Source organism: Pelodiscus sinensis, chromosome 3, assembly GCF_049634645.1.
Source record: "Pelodiscus sinensis isolate JC-2024 chromosome 3, ASM4963464v1, whole genome shotgun sequence".
Classification (NCBI taxonomy): domain Eukaryota; kingdom Metazoa; phylum Chordata; order Testudines; family Trionychidae; genus Pelodiscus; species Pelodiscus sinensis.
This window is the reverse complement of record NC_134713.1, coordinates 129,982,539-130,009,118: the sequence shown is the minus strand read 5'-3', so window position 1 is coordinate 130,009,118 and position 26,580 is coordinate 129,982,539. Positions and strand designations below refer to the sequence as shown.

Here is a 26,580-nt window from a genome sequence, read left to right as displayed (position 1 = left end):
GTGCACATTTCCAGCACCAGCCAGTTAGGTACCATCAGCCCTTTACTTGTGGAAACGTTGGGTGCCTAGCAATGCGAAGCACTCCCTGGGCTAGGCAGTTGCTGAGCAGGGTATGCGAAAGTTTAGCTTTAGACCTTAAAGCGGCAGTTAGGTGCGGAAATTCCTTTTGGCACTAACTGTTGGCGCAAACCATTCCATGGACAGCAGTAAAAATGTGTCCCCTTTTGTTAGCAACAATTGGTCTAATGTGTGCTCCCTCCGCCACACAGCTACCCAAGGAATTTTTATTAAACTCACTGGTTAGAGCACTCACATGAGCTGTGGATGAGTCACATTTAAATCCTTGCTCTCCCTGGTTGGGCAAAGGGATATGACACTGGTCTCCCAGTGGTCTAATCAGAAGGTTGTGGAGTCAACCTCTAGCTGGTCCAGAGAAGAGTTAAGTATTTAACACAAAGTGGAACAGTCAAGAGAGCATGCCAGCCTAGAATTCCCTGTGGCTTGGTACTTACCACAGATGCTGGAAATCTGGGCTCAATCCTTGCTCCAGATCAGGTGCCCCACAGACCACGTGGGTGCTTTGAATTCTGGGCATTCGGTTCTGTTGGGGGATCGCTCTCTGGTTTGGCACACAAAAGGGCTCCTAACCCGAGGAGAGAGTTCATGGCTGAGGAACCTCCATCAATCAATATCTTGAGCCCCAGATCAGTGGTATTTAGGCAGATCTTTGTGGATCTGAAGCCTTACCACCTTCCATTTCCTCTTCATTTTCACTTGTGGGTAGCTTCATCCACTCCCCACTCAGCTTGCTGGATTCAGAGAGTCCCTTTCTTAGATACCTCGATCTCCCCACATAATACATGGGGCATTTAAGTTGAAGCCGAGGTTTTCACTGGGCTACCAGAATGGCTAGGCATTAGGTATTGCAATGCACATTGGAGAGTGGCCCCTAGTGGTGGCAGATGAAAAGTGACAAAGAAAAAGGATCCTGGGCGACCTAGAACAAAAACTTCAGGGGGACCGGAGATAGTAGAAGATTGTGCAAGACTATGAAGCCGCAATTTAGGGTATAACCATCAGCAACAACCTATTATTCATCCTCAGAACTGGAGTGTCTTTACTAGTAGCTGGGAACTAGGCTGACAAATCCAGAGGTATAATACTGACGAACATATCCTGGCCTAATAAAAGGTTTTAGCACTTTCACCGAAAATAGATTAATTTTGCCCATGATGCTATATTACCTTATAAATAAATGCTCGTTTCAACACTTTAAGTTCAGTCATGACACTGAAGGGTTTTAGGTCTTTCTCCTCAAAGGTACTCAGGAACTATCTTCCCCTGATTTCAATAGAAGAGTTAGGAAACTAAATATATTTGAGGATCTAAGCCTTAACCTTCATTAAAAGGGTGAGGTGGAGTAATTTCTTTTACTCAAAGTATTCTCTAGTTCTCTGCGGACCTCTTGCGCTTGCTAGAGACTAAGTGTAAATGGAATAGTTTGGTATATAAACTTTTTCTATTTCAATATATGTCACTATGCCACAGAGCTTCCAGCATTCAGCAGTGTGAAATGTATACACGAGGCGGCCCAAAGCCTCCATGTGCTAATGGAGTTCGAAGGGGTAAGTAGTTGCCCTATACACATATAAATGCATTGGAGGAATTCTCCCAATTGAACCTGAAAAAACAATTAAACCACAGGTTACTAAGAGAATTAACATTTTACACAGAGTGAAAAGGGACATTCAGGTCACCTCAATTCATCAGAGCTGATTCATTCTGAGAAAGATGCTTGAGTGGCATTTCATCTTGTTCTCCATTATGGCATAGGGCAGTGTGCTGCTTCCAAGGAAGAAGCAGGGTCCTCCTTGAGACAGCATAATGATCAGTGAAGGAAAAACAAACTAATGTTGGACTCATTATTCCTTTTATTTTCATATAAATTAACATTCTAAAAAATTGAAGTAGAAACACTAAATACAGTATTGCACATAGCGATCTCTGTTAGATATCCTATTATTTCATTTAGTATGGTAATATACATACTGTAGTTACTGAAGGGAACAGGAAGGCTACAAATTCAAAACATGCTACTGCATCCTTGCACTTAAATAAAAATAAATGCAGAAGTTAAGAGCAAAAGACCATAGTTTACATAAATACAAACATGGGTTTGAATCAGTGCCATTAAGATGAACTTTATTTTTAAGTTACTTTTCATAGGTTACTCATAACAGCAAATGATCTCTTTTTCCCTTTTGCAAGAAGTAACATTACTCCCAACAACACATGATTTCAGAACTCAATTCTTGGTAATCACATTCTTACCAGAGATTATTGTTAGCACAGAATTTCATATAGTTTTATCAAGCTACAGGAGACTTATTTTTCACACACGTGAAGAACATCTTTTCTAGTGCTTTGTTTAAGTGAAGAGCAATGGATTCCTGAGGTCATATTTTACATTGGCCTTATGACATCTGGTACAGTATATGTGCCTCTAGAGAGCCAGGAATGTCTTATGCTCTATTAGACTAGACAGAGAATAATCCAACCTAGCAGGTTAGACCTCAAGCCACTCAGAAGTTTACATGACCCCTGTGTCTTCAATGCTAAGAAATTGTGAGCATGTGCACCTAATTCACTCTACACATCGCTGTTTCCAAGAAAAGAGTGCTTCGGAAGAGAATGATTACAAGGCCAATTCATGTTAGGGTCAGTAGTTACATCTGGGGCAGAGGGTCTTTATTGGCTCAACAAATCAAAATTGATAAACCCTTAGTTTAATTTCCATATCACATGGATTAAAAAGGAAAGCATAGTCACAGATGTCCATTACCTCCTAGCCAATGGTAGAAACTACTTAGAGATAAAAATTTATGACAATGATTTCAATGTGAAATTGACATGCATTAGTAGTCAGCCTTTGTTTTGTCACTAGAGTCAACTACTGTATTTCTCCAATTCCTAGATGTATCTTTTAATATCCTTGTTAAAGGGAGTCTTAAATTATTAAAAATATAATTCAGAAAGGAAGTCTGGCTAGAAACATCATTGTCCTGAGAATCTTATTTGACTCAAATAATCAGCAGTATTACGAGTTTTTCTTGGGTTTTTCAGTACACAAATTAGCCGCTTCACATGCTACCAAGATATAGTGCCCAAGTTCCTCTTTTATCCTCTGAAGTACTCCTGTGATTTTCTGTATTTGAGCTTTTTCCTTAAATGTTTTTGATTCAGATTTTCCAACTCCCACTATTCACTGTCTGGCAAAAGATGAAGAAAAAGTATGCTGCCTTATCGATTTTAAAGATAGTTACGGTAAACATCTTGTTCCACAAATATTTAGTCATGGAGGGCAACCAAACAAATTGAGAAAGCATTGATTATACTGTATAAACAGCACTTAACGATTCAAAATACAAACTACGAATGTCGACATGAAACGGATACAAACAAGTCACTAGAAGTAACATTTCTTTCCCTAATCTAAATGCAGTGCCATGGAGTATTTGTGTTAGACAGATGTTGCCAGTAGGAATGGAAATATTTTACTATAACGAGTAGCATTCTTGTGAAGCTCAGTTTTAACAGAATTTTCGGCATGTTCACAACTGATGCAGATGCAGCCTCTTATGCTTGCTTGTTTGGTCTACTGGTATTATGCCACAAACATTACAAAATACCAGGTTTGGGTAGAGAACGAGGCATGGGACATGAAGAATATGTCTCAAGTCCACAACTAGTCTATTGCTGGGCACTCCATTACAATGATTACACTCATTCATGAATGTACAGTATACATCTATCAGTGAGAAACTCTAGAGAACAAAAAGCAAATTTGAAAGGCCAAGAAGAAAACAAATGATCTGAATGATGTAGTTTGCTTTCCCGCCCCCAACAGATGTATTGAATTTTACTGATCAAGTGGCAATGGCTTTTGCATTTCTTCTCTCAAATCTTCATGCTTATCTTTGCTTTCTGAAAAGAAAGACCATAAGAAAGTAAGTTACCATATGTAAATAATATATACTATACAAATATGTGAAGCGCAGGGATATATAGGCTAATCTTCAATTGTAACTAATATATAGTTGATTTATAAAACTCTGCAGCAAATTTAGTTTTGAACAGATTTAAATTATATGACAATGAACCATGTCTGTGAAATATCTTTTTTTCCTAATGTTTGTAACTATTTATATTGTAAGCATTGCGGGACAGAGTCCATCCTGTTGTTGTATGTACAGGATCTAGAACAATGGAGTTTTAATCCCCACTTGGAGTTTTTAGACACAATAGCAATAAAATTAATTATAAACAGGGCTTGACAAATAATACAATCTACTCGCCTGTGGCGAGTAGATTGTAACCCGGAAGAGCTGGGTTCGGGCGATCTGCGCATGCGCAGATCGCTGGACAGCATGGCTGGCGAGTGGGGCTCGCCGTGGTTCAGTGAGCCCTGATTATAAATATTATTTAAATGCATGGTTATTCTTAAAAAATAGCAGAGACACTCATGATTTTGTTCTTACAAAGTGAAGAAAAACAACCAAACAAGTTTTAAAGCCTACATCTTGATGTGATTACAAATAATTTGATAAACTAAGATCTAGTTTACCCTTCCTAGCCAAGCTATTACTTCATTTACATTTCCTGTGTCACTAACCATGGCCAGTTACTATGAGAAACAACAGCAATAATTCTTTTCTTAGCGTGTTGGATTATGCCAGAGAGATTATGGTAAATGACAACATGTTTCATTTCAAGGACATGTGTCACGTGTCATAATGATTCATAAAATAGCATTAAATACAAAACAAACTAATTTTTTGGGGGGGGGGGAGAGGGGACATGACAATAGTCATGGGGGCTAATTTGGCTACGACAAATCAGGAAAGAGATCTTGGAGTTATCGTGGACAGTTCTCTGAAAACTTCCACACAGAGTGCAGCGGCGGTCAAAAAGGCAAATAGGATGCTAGGAATTATTAGGAAAGGGATAGAAAATAAGACCCAGAATATCTTACTGCCCCTGTATAAAACTATGGTACGCCCACATCTTGAATACTGTGTACAGATGTGGTCTCCTCACCTCAAAAAAGATACTTTGGCCTTGGAAAGGGTTCAGAAAAGGGCAACTAAAATGATTAGGGGTTTGGAACGGGTCCCATATGAGGAGAGGTTAAAGTGACTGGGACTTTTCAGTTTAGAAAAGAGGAGACTGAGGGGGGATATGATAGAGGTCTATAAAATCATGAGTGGTGTGGAGAGGGCTGATACAGAAAAGTTATTTATTAGTTCCCATAATAGAAGAACTAGAGGACACCAAATGAAATTAATGAGTAGCAGGTTTAAAACTAATAAAAGAAAGTTCTTCTTCACACAGCGTGTAGTCAACCTGTGGAACTCCTTGCCAGAGGAGGCTGTGAAGGCTAGGACTATAATAGAGTATAAAGAGAAGCTAGATAATTTCATGGAGGTTAGGTCCATAAAAGGCTATTAGCCAGGGGATAAAATGGTGTCCTTGGCCTCTGTTTGTCAGAGGCTGGAGAGGGATGGCAGGAGACAAATCGCTTGATCATTGTCTTCGGTCCACCCTCTCTGGGGCACCTGGTGCTGGCCACTGTCGGTAGACAGGATACTGGGCTTATGTTCTTAGTAATTCAGTTTAAAATATTGTCAAAAAAGAAGCATAGGCAGACATGATGAAAGTTAGGGACCAGATTAATTTTCTATTGGGAAAAAAAATCGAGCCTTTGTAAAATATGTCAAAATCCTAAAAATGCTTATGCATGTACTTCACAATTTGAGTAAATCCCTTGAAATTATTAAGAATGACTCATGGGCTTAAAACTAATGATGCATGCAAGTATCTTCAGGAAGAAGGCCATAGTTTGTAGGGAGCTATGTATAGCTCAAGAGATTAGTAACACCAGAATATCTTCTTTTTCTTGGCCTCTGTTTCCAATCCAGCTAAGGTCCATAGTGATGTACAGTCACTGGCATCTAACAGGTCTTCAGTGGCCCAACTCCCAAGGAACAGGTTACCACATCACAAAATCCTTCATCATGCTTGGCAACAATTGGAAGCATGGGCAATGGGGCTGAGCACTGGATGGGTTTGGAGACTGAACTATCTCCTTATCCACAAAGTCTCTTCCAGGTTCAGGGGGCTAAAAGCACATTGGTGGACAGTGTGGGGAAAGTTTCACTGCCACTACCTGTGCTGAATCTGTTCTGTGGATAAATATAGGACTTCAGTCTCCTGGACTGTCAATCTGGTACCTTTCACAAAAATGCTAAATTCAGATACATTTAAAAATAAATGACTAAATATGTCAGGATAATGTACATATGAAATACAAAAAGAATAAAGAGAAAGAAAGTTAACAGACTAATAATAATAATAATAATAATAATAATAATAATGCAATCCATTCTTACTATTCCAGAATCATGTCTTGGTTTTATATTATAAAGCGATTTCCCCTTTTTCTGTCTGCACACTTCCTCTGCTTCTTTAACCCTGAAGAGAGAAAATGTTAAAGAATATTTCACAGGGTTAAAGCCATTTTCAAGACAGCATAGTACATAAATCAAAGATAAACCTTACAGACAACAAATGTGTAACTTCCCACCCATTCACTAATTTGCAGTGGTCTGCAAAACATCATTTATAGTAAGTATTTGCTAGTATGCAACCATGAAGAGCACTGTACCAGTAAAGATGCAATCACTTCTAATTAGCATATGTAAAAATCATATTCTCTATCATATTATTAAACGTAGGATGCAAATATATCATTGATAAAAATATACTGACACAGAGTCACTCTGCAAGTGTACGTATTGGAAACTACATTTCCATCATTTGGTTTTTACATTTTTTAAATGATCCCTCAACATTTCACCATATGCTTACTGCCAACAAAGGGTTTGCCACGCTTAACCACGGCCATTCCCCAATCTGTCCTTCATTTATCCAATGACTGAATTCATTTTGGCAGAAATGTGTAAAATGATTCAACACAAATTTCCCTCTTTTTGCTTACATATTCATAGTTTAAGAAACTTGGTTTTGAATTAAAAAAAAACCCTACAAGTTTTTGTAACCTTAGAAAAGTTTACAAACTATGGGGCTGATTCTGTGATCATTTGCTGCCAGGATAGTGCTTATTATTAGGAGCTGACATCTGTGAGACTGATCACAGTAGTAAGTGATTGCAGGGTTAGAAGCAGGTCTGGAATCCTCTCTCACACAAGTATTTACGTTTTGATTTACAAAATGTGTGTACAAAGCCACTGCCACCCATGTCTACTCAGACACTTTTACCAGATGTTAAAAGAAAGCTAATGGTTGCTCCTTACCCCTCGCTAAACATATAATCTCTAACCTACAGTAAAACAAGCTCAAGCAATGCTCTCTCCCCCTCCAAAAACAACCTTTCATCTGAAGAAGTGACTTATGCCCACGAACTAGCTACATTTTTTGTTAGTCTCTAAGGTGCTGCAGGACCAATCATTGTTTTGCAATATTTTTCAGCCCTCATTATGTTCCTTCCTTTCCAAAAGCCTGTGTAAATAGACAGCTCTTTGCAGAAGAGACTGAACATAAGGCACACTTGGGCTACTTCAGACCAAAGAAGAGGAATAGATTCCAAAGCTGAGGGTTGTTTGCAATGGGACTATTAAAGATCCCGCAGACGAGGAGGGCTGTAAGTCGGGACCTAATTCAGTGATGCTCAGCAAACACCGAATTTATGATAGGATAAACTGCCCTGGCTCCAGCAGCAGCAGAGAGTTGTCAATAGAGTACTAGCCTCTTGAACCTACTCCTGTCAGTAGCCTGTGAGAACCCAGCTCAGCTGAGCTCCAGGACACCCTGTAAAATGATTTTGATTGATCTGAGATTGCCATTAGGGGTTCTAAGCATTGATACTAAGTTTGGCATTCCATCTTTGAACCTTTAGAGGCCTCTTTGGGTTACTTTGCATACAGTGATTTTTAATGGGATGGGACTTTTGAGTGAGGAATGGCGATGTATAAAAGTATAGCAGAAACAGAATCAGGTAAAGCCCACGCTGACTTTCCGTATAGTTACGAGCAGTGTCAGCTTTGGAGACAGCTTACTTTGCCTTTTCATCATCATCCAACAGTGAGAAATAAACAGGAAAAAGATGTTGAAGGAATGAGTAAAGAGACAAATGATACATCCTTGGGCTGGTCCCTATGGACATTCTCCAAACCACTTGCATGTCTGCTATTTTGCTGTGACTATAAGGAGCAATGTGAGAAGCAGATTTTTTTTAAAAAATAATTGTTATGTTATTAAGGGCCAGATTTTGAAAAGAGACCAGCTCCCATTTAGAAACTTCAATGCAAGTGACTTGTGTTTCAGAAGTGCTTAGCACCCAATGAATGTGATCCTAGCTGTATTCTCTGAGCACGTTTGAAAATGTAGAGTCAAGTCAGTGTCCCTTTTATCCAATGTCAGCCAACAAGCCCCTAGCTTTTTCACAAACACAAATTGTATAGTCTTACAAGCAAGCTTTGATCTTGATTCTCTCCCAGTAGTGAAATTAAAGCTCTCGCTGCACTCAACATCTTAAATTTAACAAATGTAGGAACATTTCTAATTGCACAGTTTTTAATAAGGTAATTATATGTATATATTATTTTGAAACGGCAAGATTTCCAGTCTAAATGAAAAGCAGATGAGCTGGTGCTTCACAATATACATAGCGCCTCTGCAAAAATGCTTAAGAGCCAAGTAATGTGGCTTTTATAAAAGGTGTTTTAAATGGGTTCAATAAAGGTAGCAGCCAAGATGTAGTGGTAGTTTTACAATAGTGGCTTAGACAGTATAAAACGCAGTCAAGTTCACAGGACTTTGTGCACTTCCAACTATTAACCATCCAATTAACTTCTATGTAAATTTGATCCCAGTTGAAAGAAGAAAAGTTTTGTGAGAAACTCTGCCCTATGGTAACTTCCTAATAATCTATTAAAAAGTGCGGGGGAAGGGCTTCCAATAGAAGATATCAACTCACCCACCTTCTCTCTCTCAACAAATTAGAGGCATCAAAAAGGTTCTATTTCTAAAATGAATACATATTATCATAGTCCATAATTTTATGCAATTATAGCTGCTAGATAAGTGGTATATCCTGCTTTAGCAAAAGTGAGTCAGATCCTTAGCTTGTGAGAATCAGCACAGCTCCATGTGGCCTAGTTTGTGCCCCTATCTCACCAACAAATTCATTGGTACTATTAAATTATTAATATACCTGCAAATACTCAGACTTCTTAACAGCCACCAATGCAATGAACAGATGGTATGAGACACACCACAATATTTTTCTAAACTAATTCAGGAAGACACTGTGCAGTAACATCAGGGATGCTTTAGTGCCATGCTCTTTCCCAAAAAAATGAACCATGTGTGGGACATACTGGCCATTGTGTTTTATTTAGGATCATATATGGCAGTGCTGTTGAGGACTGCAAGTGAATGCAGAGTTGCTGACTTGGCTATTTCCTGGGAGATGCCATGGACATGTAGGTAACTCCAAGAAAAAGCAATAGGAACAACAACAACAACAACAACAAACAACCAGTTATATATTGTAAGTAATTCATGAGCATTAGGAGCTCCAATTTGACCTTTATCAATGGAAGTTTTGAGTTATAAAACATTAATTTTCCCTCCATTCTAAACAGAGAATTATTTCTAAACTATTGTAACTATATTGCAACTTAGAGCTGGTTGACATTATTCCAATTATAAAATTGCCAAAGTTTATTTAAAATTTTGAATTTTAGTCAGAGAAAGGAAGATTCAACCATAAATGTTAGTGAATTTCCATATTTCAACCAGTTTTAATGATAGCTGATAAGAAAAAGTAGGTTGTGTCCTATATGAAAAATGCCCTATAGAAGTTGACCAATAAATCTCCTTTTAAATTTTTAAAAATCTATGCTACAGAAGTGAATAGAAAATTATATCCCTATAAAAAAACTCTAACAACACATTTTAGAGTAATTTCTTCATAACCCTATTACATTTCTATAAAGCTCTATTTTGTTCCCTTCCTAGTGAATTCTAATATAATGTACTAAGGAGCATGTGGGGTGATGATAAATGACAGAGGATGAAGAATTCTGCAAGAGACATATTATTTAACATTGAATCCTGGACACACTGTTCAGGAAATTCACTTCCCATAACAAGAAGGGCTTCCAGGTTCAGAACACCTTAACTCTATCCTCAGTAGGACTATTATTATTATTATTATTATTATTATGATGATTGGCAGCCGGTTTCAAGGGGCGTACCCCAAGGATTGGTTCTAAGGCCGGTTTTGTTCAACATCTTTATCAATTACCTGGATGAGGGGATGGATTGCACCCTCAGCAAGTTTGCAGATGACACTAAGCTAGGGGGAGAGGTAGATATGTTGCAGGGCAGGTATAGGGTCCAGAGTGAATTAGACAGATTAGAGGATTGGGCCAAAATAAATATGATGAGGTTCAACAAGAACAAGTGCAGAGTCCTGTGCTTGGGACGGAAGAATCCCAAGCATTATTATAGGCCGGGGACCGAGTAGCAGTTCAGCAGAAAAGGACCTGGGGATTACAATGGATGAGAAGATGGATAGGAGTCGACAGTATGCCCTTGTAGCCAAGAAGGCTAGTGGCATATTAGGGTGCATTAGGAGGAACATTGCCAGCAGATCTAGAGCAGTTGTTATTCCCCTTTATTCAGCACTGGTGAGGCCACATCTGGAGTAGTGTGTCCAATTCTGGGCCCCCCACTACAGAAAAGAAGTGGATGCATTGGAGAGGGTCCAGCGGAGGGCAACCAAAATGATTAGGGGGCTGGAGCACATGACTTATGAGGAGAGACTGAGGGATTTGGTCTTATTCAGTCTGCAGAAGAGTAGAGTGAGGGGGGACTTGATAGCAGCCTTTAACTTCCTGAAAGGAGGTTCCAAAGAGGATGGAGAGAGTCTGTTCTCAGTAGTGATGGACGGCAGAATAAGGAGCAATGGTCTCAAGTTACAGTGGGGGAGGTCTTTAAATCTTGGCTTAACAAAGCCCTGGCTGGGATGATTTAGTTGGGATTGGTCATACTTTGGGCACGGGGCTGGACTTGATGACCTCCTGAGGTCTCTTCCAGCCCTAGGATTCTATGATTACACTTGCTGTGCCTGCAGGACTAACATTTTGGTGACATGAAGGATTCCCTTGGTTTAACAGGTGTACAGTCTTTACTCATTACTCATTCTGATTTACACATTAATTGCTCTAACCTCTATGCAGTGCAGTAAGAGCTGCCAGAGGACAGTAGAGTAGTTCATGATACAGCATGGGTTGTTAATTCCAGTACTGGTAATGTTTGCAGATATTAGTTCAAACCCAACAAGCACAAATAATACTACAAACCATGGAGGAGTTTGATATTACAGCTGGATACATTCTATCTAGGCCTGGATTAATCAGTGTGCACTTACAGACATCTCAGGAGAGGCACTGACCACTGGAGGACATGAGACCACAACTGAGTAACCTAGGGTGTGTCTAGACTACATGGCTCCATCAATGGAGCCATGTAAAGTAGTTTACTCGACATAATGAAGTGGGGATTTAAATAATCCCCGCTTCATTAAAATAAAAATGGTCACTGCACTGTGCTGACAATCAGATGATCCGGCACAGTGCGGCAATCTAGACGTGGATTGGTCTACAAGGGAAGCCTTTGTCGACCGCTCCGGTAAACCTCTAGACGCACCCCTAGTTACTACTCATGCCAGGTCTAAACATCACTCACCCAGGTTTGGTTGTGGCAGATGGACAGCTTGGCCAAACAGAGCCGTGCAGGGCTGCCAGAGTGCTGGGTGGACAATGGGAGCAAGCAGAGCTGAGCTGCGAGGATTAGAGGGAGCTGCCTTAGCCCAGCATGGGAATGGAGCTGAGCCTGGGGAGACACTCTGGTGAGCGGCTAAGAAGTGGGTAGTTTGTGAAGGGCTGGGAGACAAGTTGCTTGGTGGGCTAGGAGGGGAATGGAGAGTGCTGGGGACTGCAGGGAGAGGTGCCACCTAGCCACTCACTCAATTTGACCCTCCACAGACTTTGGCAGAAGTGTGTGTCTGCCAAACTTGCCTCCTCCCATTGCTATTGAACCATCAGCAGGCTCATCACGCCCTCCCCCTGAAAGTCTGCTGTAACTCCATGGTGTAACCTCTGTTCTCAGGGGCAAGAGGAGAGCAGCACATTGATGTTTTGCTATACAGACTGCCTTATATAGTATGTGCCCCATCTATTCTAAGGAAGGCGGGGGCCACACAACATTCACAGTGTACAGAACTCCAGTAATCTTTAATCTGGGCCTGATTATGTATATTGAAATCTCTAACAGTAGCTTTGAGTGTCTGCAGCATAGGTCTGGCCAAGACACGTTACAAGCCAATTGGCAATTAAACTCGGACTCTTAATAGGTCTTGTCTCCCAGTTGGGCAACTGGAAAACTAGGTCGTCTCATTCTTCAGGATAGTGCAACACAGTATTAGGTCCAGAGAACTTGACCTGATTCTACTGTAAGCTCCTTTATAAGGTAGTACAGGGTGCTGTGGCCTAAGTTCTACAACAATGAGCCAGGTTTTAGTAGGTCACATGGCCAATACTAAAAAAGGGTTTCCCTTGAGCTTGTGAATATTTTATTTATGGCACTGAAAAAGTGGTAAGTAAAAAAAAAATAGTGTGGTCTAGTGATAGGGCCCAAAGCTGGAAGCCAGGAACTACTAAATTCTAATTGCTGACAAACCACTTACTCATTGTGTGGCTTTGGGCTACTTAACCTATCTGTCTCCGCTTCCTGATCCTTTAATGAGGTGCATGCAGGCAGATCCTTACTGAAGTCAGTACAACTCCACAGGCATGCACCTCTAGTATCAGAATGTAAGCTTCTTCATCTGTAAAATGAAGATAAAACTTCACTGCATCACTAGGGTGCTATGAGAGGCTAAATGTAGGGCTATTTTAAACAATGGGAAGCATTGTGTAAGTGTTAAACTATAGTATAGTAAGAGGCAGGTAAAAGCATTGCCTTTTATGTACCTTGTAGCTTACAGCTGTGATCATTAGCCTTCTGCAATGCCAAATCCAAAGTAACTTAACCATTATTAATTGTTGCAAAGCGCACATATATGCGCTGAAAGCTGAAAACATGACTTAATCCATGCTTCTGTTTAAATTTAAAATTAAAATGTACTGATTCCTGCTCCTTTCAAAAAGCTCTAAAAATATACTGGTACGAAAGTTTTTACCACTTAAAATTACAGAAATCAGAAAGGCAGAGAAGCAGCTCCTTTCATAACCACCAGCTAGAATAATACTTTAGATTAGTTGGACATGACTTTGAAATGTCATCACCAGTTTCCTCCCTTCCTTGGGAGTCAGTGTATGTGTACTTTTTGCCACGATAAAGTGAATAGCGTAATTAACTCATTTTGAATCCCCTTTTCTTTGCCAACTACCATGTTTTATAATACATGCCATGATGCACACAGGATTTGTCAATTATTTAAATTACTAATTTTGAATTAGGAAAATGATTATATTTAGTGCTTCCTTTGTGTTTTTCCATCTATACGGATTAAAGGAATTTTCAAACGTAGAGTAGCATAAGATGGAGAAGAGAGGAATTTTGTCTAATATATTTCTTATTTGTTCTGTTAAGAAAATGCTAAAATCTAGTCATATCTATGCATATATAAATGATAAAATATTCAATATATATTAAAGTGCTTATCAACATACCAATCAGCAACATTTCCAAAACATAAAACAGAAATTATATTTAAAAAGCTATAAAGTCAGAACAAAATTTAAAGAGAACAGTCCCTGCTGCCATCTAAAATATAGTATTAATCACAAAGGAATATAAGAAAAGGAAGATAAAGAAAAAAAAACACCAAATCAATAAAAAGCTGGAGAGGGGACCCTGGAAGTCCACAACTGTAATAATAAACAAGAATCTTGGAAAGGATATAAACCATCATGCCTCAAGGAACAAACTTACCTCTTACTAATGTGGTTATGAGGAAACTTTCCCTGGGGGCAAATTATTCCATAACTGGCTACTGGAGGAATTATTGCACCTTCTCCTGTCCATTGGGGAAACAAGTCACTGGATTTGATAGACCTCTGATCTGATCCAAATGCTATATTCCGAAATATGTTTTGTCTAAGTAATCACTGTGAGGGTGGGCCCCACTTTTGTAATAAATATTCTAGCTATTACAGTCCAAAACCACTGAATAAATTCATAGTTTCAAGTGAATCAGAAAAAAGTAGGTCAGTTATATGTCATAATCCTGGAAGAAGACGTGGCTGAGTGTACAATGCATAAAAATGAAAGGTCACAAGCTCATTTACTCACTCCCATTTTACTGTCCTTTAACAGACTTCTAAAAAACGAATCTTTATAGTAGCATTTTCATATCGCTAGTGAAATGGGATCCAGTTTGCCAAATATACACGTTTACTTACCCCTCTGACCATATCAACCTCTTCTCAGATTTCTTCTCTGGCTCCCTGCATCTTTCTGTATAAAGTTCAGACTTCTTTATGTCACTTTCAAGGCTTACCACAATTTTGCTTCATCTACATCCCAGAGCTTGTTTCAGATCTTCTAAAAAGCCTTTTGCAGGAAAGCGAGGTGCGTGTCAATTGTCAGGAGCTGTCTTGAGGGACAGGCTGACAGAGAGAAGCTGCAGAGGAAATCTAAAGAAGCTGTTCCTTCCCTAAGTCTCAGGCAAAGGCAGGTGCACACAGAGACTGCTTTATGTTTTTGGCTAAATCCTTTGGTTCAAAATAAATCAGGCTGTGCTTTAAGGGGGCTGTTTGGTCACCATATTACCACCATCATTGCTGCTGATGGGGAAAGAACTGGAGGGTTTGAGCCTCAGGGCCAGTCTATGCTGCTGAAATACATAAGCATAGCTGCACCGCTACACCAGTGACACTGTAGCACATCTGGGGAAGACACGCTTTCCAATGGGAGAGCGCTTTCTTATCGGCATAATTACTCCACCTGGATAAGAAGCATAAACATAATTTTTGCCCCTCCCTTCCTCACTTTGTCATTTCTTGCATTTGTTTATATCAAGAATGAACCTTACAAACCCTTACTCCCAGGGTTAGTACTCACTATTGTGGGTTGTCTGATTTAAAGCTAATATTGTTCCAATACTGTAAAAGGATAAATGGAATGACACAGGTAATTATAGAAAGGGAAAGACAAGGGAGAAATTGATACAGGACAAAGGAAGGTCATACAATTAATGCCAATCTACATGGTTTTATAGTCAATCCTGTTAAACTAACTTGATATCTCTTTTGATGCCATGACTAGTTTGGTTGATAAAGATAACAGGCTTGATACTTGGACTTCTGTAAGGCATTTGATTTGGTGCTGAATTACATTTTTATTTAAAAGACCTAGAATGCACCAAAATTAATATGGCACACATTAAATGGATGAAAAGCTGGCTAAACAGGATAGTTTTCTGAATCTAATTGTAAAATCCAGTTGTCATTGATCAGGAATGTTTCTAGTGGGATCCCACAGAGATTGGTTCTTGGCACTACACTATTTAACAATGACATGGAAGAAAACACAAAATCATAAAGTTTCCAGTGGACACAAAAATTAGGGGAAGAGAATAGTTCACTGATACAGAGGAATCTAAATTGCTTGGTAAGATGGCAAGTGCAAGCAAACACTGGTCTTGTTAATAGGTGCAAAAGTAAAAATACACACACACACACACACACACACACACACACAGAGAGAGAGAGAGAGAGAGAGAGAATGAGGGACTCTACCCTGGGAAGCAATGTCTTAGCGAGATTTAGAGGAGAATCAGCTGAACAATGAGCTCTCAGTGCAATGCTGTGGTGAGAACCAATGTGCTCCTTGGATGTACAAAGCAGTGAAATCTCAAATAGAAGTAAAGAGGTTAGTTTACTCAGTTCTTGGCACTGGATCGACTGCTGCTGTGATGCTGTGTCCAGTTCTGATGCTCGCATGTCAGAAAGGATGTTGATCAATTGTAGAAGGTTTAGAGAAGAGCCACAAGAATGGTGAAAGGATTCGAAAACCTGCCTTATAGTGAGAAATTCAAGGAGCTCAATCTATTTCAATCAAGCAAGAGAAGGTTAAGGGGTGACTTGATTACAGTCCATAAGAACCTGCATGGGGAACAAATATTTGACAATGGACTCTTAAATGGGGCAGAAAAAGATATGACAAGGTCTAATGGTCAGAGGTTGAAGCTAGAGAAATTCAGATTAAAACAACATGTACATTTTCAACAGAGTAATTAATTGTTGGGACACTTTACCAAAGGTTGCAGTGGATTCTCCATCAATGGCAATTTCAAAAGCAAGCCTGAAAGTGATGCTGCAGTCCAGACAGGAATTATTTGGGGGAAATTCTATGGTCTGTGTTACACAGAAAGCCAGACTAGATGATCGCAATGGTCCAATCTGGTCTTGGAAACATTGAATCTATGTATGCATTACAGAGACCATTCACAGCAGTGTGGAACCTCAGGATCAGAGCTTCACAATGCTGTCTAAATATTGTCTACAATGTGAATCCACCTCATTCAGTCAGATGCATGTCTTCACTTAGTTAAAATGTGATTCAGACACATGTATATCAGCTGAGATGTGACCTGTTTTACTGCAGAAAGGATTTCCTCCAATGCAGTTACAGAAATTGTGGAACACCCACTAAATATTGAAATATGCAAAATTGATAAGCATGTGAAAAACCTACATTTATAGCTAGTTGTTATGCAGTACAAAAGAAAGGCTGTCAAATACTGCCTTCAAAAAAAAATTAGATAGTTTACTAAGGGTTAATCTAAACATAGGGAGCAGTTTCTTGTTTCCATCATAATAAAATTGTTTTTCTCCAGCACTTTCACCTCCCACGCACCCCCCATTTATTGTCAGGCAAACATATACAAAAAGTTCACCATGATTAAATTTAAAGACAGCTTGCAAGATGAATAAGAGAGATACACTTTGGCACAGATACAGGAAAAAGAAACCAGACGTCTTTGCAGCCCCAAAGGCAGAATCATTTTATCTACCTTCTAGACCAAACGCCAGCCTGACCACAGCCTTATCAAGACTTAGAGAATTTCTCTCATCATTCAATCCAGTGAGAAGGGGAGCCACTTCCCTGCCACTAAGCATTAATAATTTTGTCTGAATATGTATCTGTGGCAGACAGATTCATTTCCGACTGGCTCCGAGCAGGCTTGGTGGAGATACCCTTACACTTCACTAGAGTCTACTAGTACACGACAAATTTAAACATACTGACAAGGTTGGAATGTTACATGCTTTAGGTAATAGAAATGGTCACAACAAACCTTCTAACAACAAGCTAAGAGCAGACATTATTATTACACTTCAAGTTATTTCATGAAATGCAGCACCATTTGGTCTGCGCAAACTCAGTAAGTTGTAAGAAAGTTAAAAAAACACAGTGAGGGAAGAGGTTTTAGAGTTTGAATTAAATGGATTTTAATCAGCTAAATAAAAAAAAAGGATGTCACATGCTAAACAAAGGATTTAAACTGTTCTGTGAGGATTGCTCTCTGCCTTGCAAGTAACATGTTTATAATACTAAGACACATGAACAATTTCTTTAAAAATCAGCCAAACCATTCAGTGCCAGATACTTCTCCAATCTCTGGAATACCACATAAGGAAAAAGAGTTATAAAAAACTTTCTTGTGAAACTGTTTATGATCATAAGGGCTAACTGGGATTATTTCACCCTGTTTTTAAATGTATTCATTTAATTATTTACTGAATATTCTTTTGGAGCAGAACGTCATATTTTTTGCATGAGATAATCACGGCTAGAAATCAGAATTGTTACAATAAAAGTAGTTTATAAAACACAAGTAAAAGTTTAGAGTTTTTGCACTAAGCCTATCAGGGCTGAAGTGATGAAACAGACATGATTCAGTAACTGACTGTGAAGACTTTTACACAGATAAGAGGCACATTATAATGTACCTGGTCCCATCAAATTGACTGATGAAACCTAACCTCTGCCTACCAGCAAAGAGGTTATATGTTGGACTATTTTGATATCACAGCCAACTTCTTCCACTGCTGCTTTAAAGGCTGCTTAGCAGACAATAGCTGGCTGAAAGACACTGTGATTAATTATACTTTGGCTCAGAGGATCAAGGACAAATAGATTAAAATGTTTTAATTTGACTACTTAAAATAGAAACTAACCTGTGGCAGACCCCTGAACATTTTCCTCTTTTGTCAACAACAGATCCCCAGAACCTGTACTGTCCTGACATGTCATTTCTCAAACAACAAACAACTTGACAATACAACGAAAAAGGATCCTGGTGTATTTTGTTGATGAAGATTTAGTGGAGATTAGCAGATATTGTGGAATCACTTTTTATTTATTTTACTTTCAGAGTTTAGTCCACATCTTTGGATGTTGAAAAGTGATGTAATTCTCTTGACTTGTACACTAGGGAATCATAAGACCCGAAGGGGTCTCAAATGGTCTTCTAATCCAGTCCTCTGCACTCATGTCTGGATTAAGTATTATCTAGACTATCCCTGACTGGCGTTTGCCTAACTTGCTCTTTAAAACATCCAGTGATTAAAATTCCATAACCTGCCAAGGTATTCCAGTATTTAACTAGCCTGACAAGAAGTTTTTCCCTAATGTCCAACCTAAGCCACCTTTGCTGCAATTTAAACTCATTGCTTCTTGTCCTATCCTCCGAGATGAAGGAGAACAATTTTTCTCCTTCCTATAACAATTTCTCCCTGGGCCTTGTTTACTATACTCTTGCTAACGCATCCCAGAATGTTTTTTTTCTTACAACAGTGTTATGCTTCTGACTCATTTTTAGTTTATGATCCTCTATGTCCCCCAGATCTCGTTCTGCAGTTATTCTTTGTATTCAGTAATTCCCATATTGTGTGTGTGCAACTGATTGTTCTAAGTGGAGTAATTTGTATTTGTCCTTATTGAATTTCTTTCTATTTACTTTGGACCATTTGCACAGTTTGCCCAGATCACTTTCAATCCTCCAAAGCATGTACAACCCCTCCCAGCTTGGCACTGTCTACAAACTTTACAAGTATTCTCTCCACGCTATTATCTAAATAATTGAAGAAGATTTTGAACAGAATGGGACCTAATATGGATCCCAGAGGAACCCCACTTCATATGTCCTTCCAGCTTACTCAAGAGCACTGATTAACTCATCTCTGGGAATGGTTTTCCAACCAGTTACACACTTGTCTTGAAGCTCCATCTAGAGTTTAATTTCCCTAGTGTGTTTATAAGGTTGACATGGGAGACAATATCAAAAGCCTTACTGAAGTCAAGACATACTGCATCTGTTGCATCCCTCCTATCCCTAATACTTGTTACCACAGAATCATAGAACTGGAAGCATGGGTGACCAGTGCCTGTGAGGGAGAAGGAGCACTTAGGGCCACCCAGATGGGTGGGGAAGGGTCACGTGGAGGCACCACACCATTTAGCAATTAAAATGTTGGCAGGTGCACAAGAGTGTTTGAGTGCTACTATGAGTCACCTGTGACTGGAAGGGCTCTCTAGAGGTCATCAAATCCAGTAGATTTCACTCATCTCAGCGCCAAACACCTTCCAGAACATCTCTGACAGGGGTTTGTCTAACCTGCTCTTAAAAATCTCCCTTGATGGAAATCCCACAAAATCCCTAGGCAATTTATTCCAGTGTTTAACCGCCCTGACAGGAAGTTTTTCCCTAATGTCTTACTTAACCTCCCTTGCTACAATTTAAACCCACTGCTTCTTGTCCTCTCATAAGAGGTTAAGGAGAATAATTTTTCACCTTCCTCCTTGTAACAACCTTTTAGATACTTGAAAGCTACTAAGCTGGTTTGACATTATCTGTGCTTGAGAAAATCCATGCTGACAGTTACTTATCAACTTATTATCTTGTAGGTAAAATATTTTCTTAATTATTTGTTCCAATATCTTTTTAGGCACTGAAGTTAAGATGACTGGTCTGTATTTCTCCAAGTTGTCCTTATTTCCCTTTTTATAGATGAGCCCTATATTTGCCTTCTTCCAGTTCTTTGGAACTCTCTTGTCCTCCGTGACTTTTCAACGATAAACCGTTAATGATTGTTCTTAGCTCTATTTCATCAGGCCATAGTGGTCTGAAGACATTGTCCAAGTAATTTCAACTTGGTTTTTCTGGAAAATTTTTGGCTGGAAAATTTAAACGAAATATTTCATTTTGGACAAGTTCAACCCAAAAGGGGAATATTTGGTTTTATTGAACTGTTCTGAATTCTTTGCTTGTGCACAGCCTTATTAAAGTTGTGTTTGGACCCTGTGCACACCACTCCAACCAAGCTGCCTGGGACATGAAGGATTTCAAATTAATCTGTGCACATCATGAGAGATGTTGTCCCACCAGGGGGTCTGACTCAAAGAGAGGAGTGGAGGTATTCAAATAAGAGATCCCCCAAGGCAAAGAATCACAGTAGGAAGTGCAGTTTAATATTCAACTTAGAAGCATTTCAAGCTTGTTCAAACCCAAATCAAACATTTTGATTGAAGAATGTTGAAGTGTTTTGATTGGAAGTGTAGAAATGCTTCATCATCTTAACATTTTCTGACTTTTATGGAATATCTCACTCCGGGACATATTTTAATGTTGCATTTTTTCCTCCTGATTTGGGATGACAAATGTTGAAACATTAGAATTTCCTGTGGGATGGAACTTCCTAATTTCACTCACCACCACTTGGGACCAAGCTCCTGGCAGTCTAGGGATTTTGTCTTACTCAGCTATGCAATAGGAGGCCAATGTGTAATAACCACAGTTTCTAACCATATATAGAGAAGCATAGCTGCACAAATACACACAGACACACATCCAGAGTTCAACAGGTCAACACCTTGTAAACATAAAGGAAATTCCATCCTTAAAATTGTGTCTATGGATAGCAAATCATGCACTGAAAAAAAAAGCAGCAGAATTGCTAACTCTTGTGATTTTATAGCAAGTGTCCTATGCTCACACATTTCCATACATGCTGACTTACACCAGCAAATTCATGAATTTTTGTCCTTAGTCAAAGTGGCCATTTTTCATTACTTTCAATAGACCTAAAGCACGGCTACTTTCAAGCCCAATGACCACCATTTCCTTACATCCTACATCAGATAATTTTACATTCACTTTGAAATGTGGCCTTGCTAGGCAAAGCTACTAATCTTCATTATCATAGGAAAGATATGTTGGAGATTTACTATAGAATTTTTTCAGCCTCTGATGCACCCCTCCCCTTTCCCCATTCCTTCCTAAGTGAATAGTTCCATGCTCCCAGATCTCTCACTCTCAGGTCTTATTCACTGGTTCTTATTATACAGGTTAACAAAAGATCCCTTAAATTACTTTGGGAGGACATAGCTCGTGCTATGAGATTTAAGGCCCTTCTTAGCAAGCAATAGTGGCAGCTTACCAGTATGTGCCTTACTGTGCAATGCATAGATATCTTAATGCCAGACCTGAAATGGCTCAGAAGCAAGTTTTAAATCATCCTGCTGGGGAATCTGTAGGGAGACATACCAGTCTTTCTGCAGGGAAGATCAATGAGCTGCAGAGACATGTTGGCCAGGAATCTCCCTTTCATTTAGATCTACAGTGTAACACCACAAAGTGCCAGCTTAACTGCTATTCTTATGGGAACGGGCAACTTTTAGAATCAAATGAAAAGTAAATTGGGGGGGGGGGAGGGGAGGGTTACAATTTTTTTTTTTTAATGTCAAAGATTTATCATGGGAGTGAAAAGGTTGGATGGAGTCAGTAAAAAGCAGTTTGCATACGGACATGGAAGATGTCAGAACTTTATTATAATGGAGATCTAGTTTATGATCCCTTCCCACCCACAGTTAAGAGTCAGTTATAGTGCATGTCTGGTAGCTCACATCCCTTTTCGGAAATGTCCGTGAGGGTGAGTAGACAGTCTGTCCATCCTCCCTCCCCCCCCCCCAAACAATTAGGAGTTCCCAACTGTCCCTCTCCTTTACTCTTCTTCTGGGCAAGCAGGAGTTCTTTCCCCCAACTCAGATAAATTCCTACAGTTTTGAAAGGGGTGAGGCTGCGGGGGGCAGCAGTGATTGACGAGACTGCAGCAGGACTCTGAGCAGAGATCAAGAGAAAGAAGTTTCTGTGCCTACTCTGCCACCCCAAAAAAGGAGACTGGGTCATTAACAAGCCTCTCCATGGTTAATGACAAGTTGAGCAGGTTTTAATTAGCTCTGAACATGGTCCAGTGATACTGGCATTTTAAAATGCTGGACTTTTCCTTTTATTTATTTTTTAAACCTAAAATAAGTTCTGAAAGCCTTTACCTCCCTTTGCTACTGTTACCAGCCAGAGTATCCATCATTGTCATACTGAGTTCAACTCTGTTAGTCTTGGAAGACAGATCTTGCCACCCAGACCAACCAGAGACATTCCAATAATTAGCTTTGTATATAACTATACCTCACAAGGGTTTACTCACTTCCATAAAAGTGCATCTTCATTCTCGGGAGATTTTTCTCTGAGAATAATGAAGTTGCCCACCTAAGCCTGAAAATAAGAATCTAAAGATGCCTCCACAAATTTCCCTCTTCCCAGTCTCTCTTCAGTTCTTGGGGAGGTTCTCCAGCTAAACCTCCAGACTACTAATTTTTAGACAGGCAGCACAACTGTTCCTGCATAGCCCCTCTGTCTCCCTTGTTTGGATGGTAGAGGAGCAGTCAGTGTTTTCTTTCTCTCTTCTGAGGCTCAAGTGCAACTAAATCTGGGGGAAAAGGCATTCAATTGTCCTCATTTCCAGGACAATCTAGAGAAAGTGGAAGGAATTAAGAGAAATTAAAAAATAGGAGATTGAAGAGATTGCGTTTTAAGGAAAAAGTTAAATACATATGGCTTTGCATGCTCAAGGGAGACAGGATTAGACCTGGATGAAATTTTTTGACCCAAAACAGGGTTTTTTTTGGTGAAAAATGCAGATTTGTTGACAATGAAACAGTCTGCAAATTCATGCTGATTTTGCCAAACTATAAACAAAATAGTCAGATAAAAGAAAACAAATTAATTGCAAATGGAAATGTTTAATTTTTAAAATTTGAAGTAACTTTAAAAAAATCCTTTAACTTTATGTGAAAGGCTTTACACTACATTTAGAAGTGCACCAAGTGTTGCACTGTGGGTTTAGCAAGATGTTTTGTTGACTAAAAATGATTATTTTAAAAACTTTTCAATTGGCTGAAAAAGTTATTTTCGGTTCAACTTGATTTATTTTCAGTTTTTGAGAACTGCTAGTAAACTGAAATTATATGTTATTTGCACAGCTCTAGATAAAATAACTATGCTCTAAACAAACATTTAGTATCGAGGCGTCTGTTCATTTTAATCCCAAACACATAACTGCAAATGTGTGCTCAGGATCAAGATCAGACATTCAGATTCTTGACAATGGCAAGTGCGAGCTTCACCTACAACAAGCTATAGTCACGAACACAGGACAGGTCTCCTAGGGATAGAACTGACACAGTTAAATCCACTTTTCAGAGTCCCATCAGATGACCCAGGCAGTCCGGCTGTAACACATTCTCTTTGGTAGACACATTCTCAGAGCTCAATGTGAATGTGACGTGTGGTCTATTAATGGCACATTAAAAATATAGTGGAAGAAAAAAGGTGAGATCATTCATAATTTGTTAGTGTGTTAATTCAAAATTAAGAGCCAAATTCTAATGTTGATAAGGTTGCACAGATGTAACAGAACTGAATATGGCACCTATTGTTAGCTGACTTATGAGATCCCTTTCATCCCTGAAAAGTATATCTATCAACATTGACTATCAAAGCAAAGTCATCTTTGGTTGTGAACTACAGAACAAAATTATTTTCAGGTACCAAACACATTTTTAAAAAGATATGGGTAAATTTAAAAAATGGCTAAACAGATCTTATTTAGATTTTTTTTTAAACAAAAATCACCCTTAGCCTGAGACCCAGCATAAGAAATTTCAACCTAAAGGGAACACTTTTGAGAACATTATAAACAACTCAGTGAGTGATTTAGAATGGAATGTCCATCTTACCCTTGACTCAAGCGTTGCTACTAAACACAGTACTGTTAAGGAAATCCCAATAGTACTAATGACAGAAGTATGCTTTAAGTGTAAATTTCAGGTGCATTTTTCTTTTTATTGCTACTGTATTCAGCAATGTTTTGTATAATTTTCTCTGTGGCTGGTATTTTCCACTTCTGCTTTATTTCATCTGACACAACTGAGTGGAAGCAGTTGAAAACTTCAGAAAAATGAATTTGTTCTTAACCTTGCACCATTTTTCTTTGGTTTTTCTCATCTGGTAGCTGAGAAACACGAAGACTAGACACTGACGTGTTTATCTTTTGCATATAAATGCCTGGCAAACCAATATATAAGCTGCAACCCAGACTGGAAAGTATTTAAAATAAAGAATTACTGACTGTCTTCTTTAAACATATACATTTTTAGCACATCTGTAACAGAATGGTGCACACCTCAGGAAAAAAAACATTTAGGAAAAGTCTTTGCATAAGTTTTTGTATTACCATTTAGACTCACATTTACAGAGATTGGATAAGGATTTGCTACTATCACTCCCCATTTGTTTTCCCTATTGAAGACCAAGGACAATAAAACTAGGCCAGAAATGTTGCTAACAGTGCAATCTTGTTAAATAAAATCTTTTGGGGCACAAACATACAAACAAAAAAAGATATACAGTTCTTGCTAATAGGATGACAATCAAACTGCTTTCCATTTTTTTGCATCAGCCTGGCGATTATTTCCCCTACAGCAGAATTATATTACAACAATCAAAAGGAATCAATGTTTTATCAGACCTGTCATATATGTGGGCAGACATTATCCTGAAAATAAATAACTTGATTAATCAAACAGAGGCAAAAGGAAAGAACCACCTGGACTTCAAAACAGGTTGTGTGAAATTCCAGCCCTAGTGAATTCAATGAAACTTTTGCCATTGACTTCAAAGGTACCAGGGTTTCACCATTAAAATATTAGCATGAGGTACCTAGTATGCAATCTAGGCAACAATCATTTAAATATAAATAATCTCAGTGGCATGTAGCATCACAATGCAAATTACTTTATTTCAGATCTAGAGTGTTTCTACCTTGAGTTTTAAAACTTTAACTATTCAATTTCAGGGAAGCATTCATACATAGAAATATAGAATCCTGGGGATGCTCTGTTGAAACAAAGGACCAGATCCTCAAATCCAACAGCCTTGGTAGATATGTCTATACATTTTAATTCTTCTTGCACTTTAGAGGGAGTAGGGAATACTTTGGAGTGTTACACTCAGCCAATGTAGGGCTTTGCCCTCATTATTCTCCATTGTACACTTAGGGTGTGTCTAGACTACATGCCTCCTTCGACGGAGGCATGTAGATTAGCCAGATCGGAAGAGGGAAATGAAGCCGCGATTAAAATAATCGCGGCTTCATTTAAATTTAAATGGCTGCCCCGATCTGCCGATCAGCTGTTTGTCGGCAGATCGGGAGAGTCTGGACGCGATGCGCCGACAAAGAAGCCTTTCTTCATCGGCACAGGTAAACCTGGTTTCACGAGGCTTACCTGTGCTGATGAAGAAAGGCTTCTTTGTCGGCGCATCGCGTCCAGACTCCCCCGATCTGCCGACAAACAGCTGATCGGCAGATCGGGGCAGCCATTTAAATTTAAATGAAGCCGCGATTATTTTAATCGCGGCTTCATTTCCCTCTTCCGATCTGGCTAATCTACATGCCTCCGTCGAAGGAGGCATGTAGTCTAGACACACCCTTGCTTCCAGGACAAAGAGGCCTTCTGTGATGAATGGGAAGGGTACTACCCTTTTCTGGACATCCCAGCCATTCAATTAACTCAATAGCCTGCAAGGGTTAAAACAATAGATGGAGGATCCTAGAGAATCTTCAGTAATGCTAGGGAAGAGGAAAGTGTTGATAGGAAGCCAGGACAGCCAATGAAAACAGAGTGTGGGTTTTTGAATTGGAAGCAGGACCTTCCTGCTGCAGTCTGTGTGACCAGAGCAGAGGATGTTTGAAGGCCAGGGACTTTAACAGGATTCAAAAAGGAACCAGATAAATTCATGAAGGATACGTCTATCAATAGCTATTAGCCAGGATGGCTAGCAATGGTGCTCATAGCCTCATATTTGTCAGAAGCTGGGAATGGGAGATGGGAGAGGGATTACTTGATGATTCCCTGTTCTGGTCACTCCCTCTGGGGCATTTGGCATTGGCCACTGTCGGCAGACGGGATACTGGGCTAGATGGACCTTTGGTCTGACCCAGTATGGCCATTTTTATGTTCTTTATTTTTTGGGGGGGGTTATTTCTCTGTGCTGAGCCCATGTGGCCCTTCCACTCCCCA

General features: G+C 39.3%; 1 protein-coding gene across 2 annotated transcripts in view; it reads right to left on the bottom strand.

Annotated features, from left to right (window-relative positions):
* Nucleotides 1–1,924: 1,924 nt before the first annotated feature.
* FMN2 (formin 2) overlaps nt 1,925–26,580 on the bottom strand; it is a 241,250-nt gene continuing 216,594 nt past the window's right edge. For both annotated transcript variants that reach the window (XM_075924820.1, XM_075924819.1), the window contains exons 18-19: nt 6,450–6,531; nt 1,925–3,984 (exon numbers count right to left, since the gene is read on the bottom strand). In XM_075924820.1, the coding sequence (XP_075780935.1) occupies nt 3,958–3,984; nt 6,450–6,531 (109 nt within the window). In that variant the 3' untranslated portion in view covers nt 1,925–3,957. The remainder of the gene's footprint in view (nt 3,985–6,449; nt 6,532–26,580) is intronic.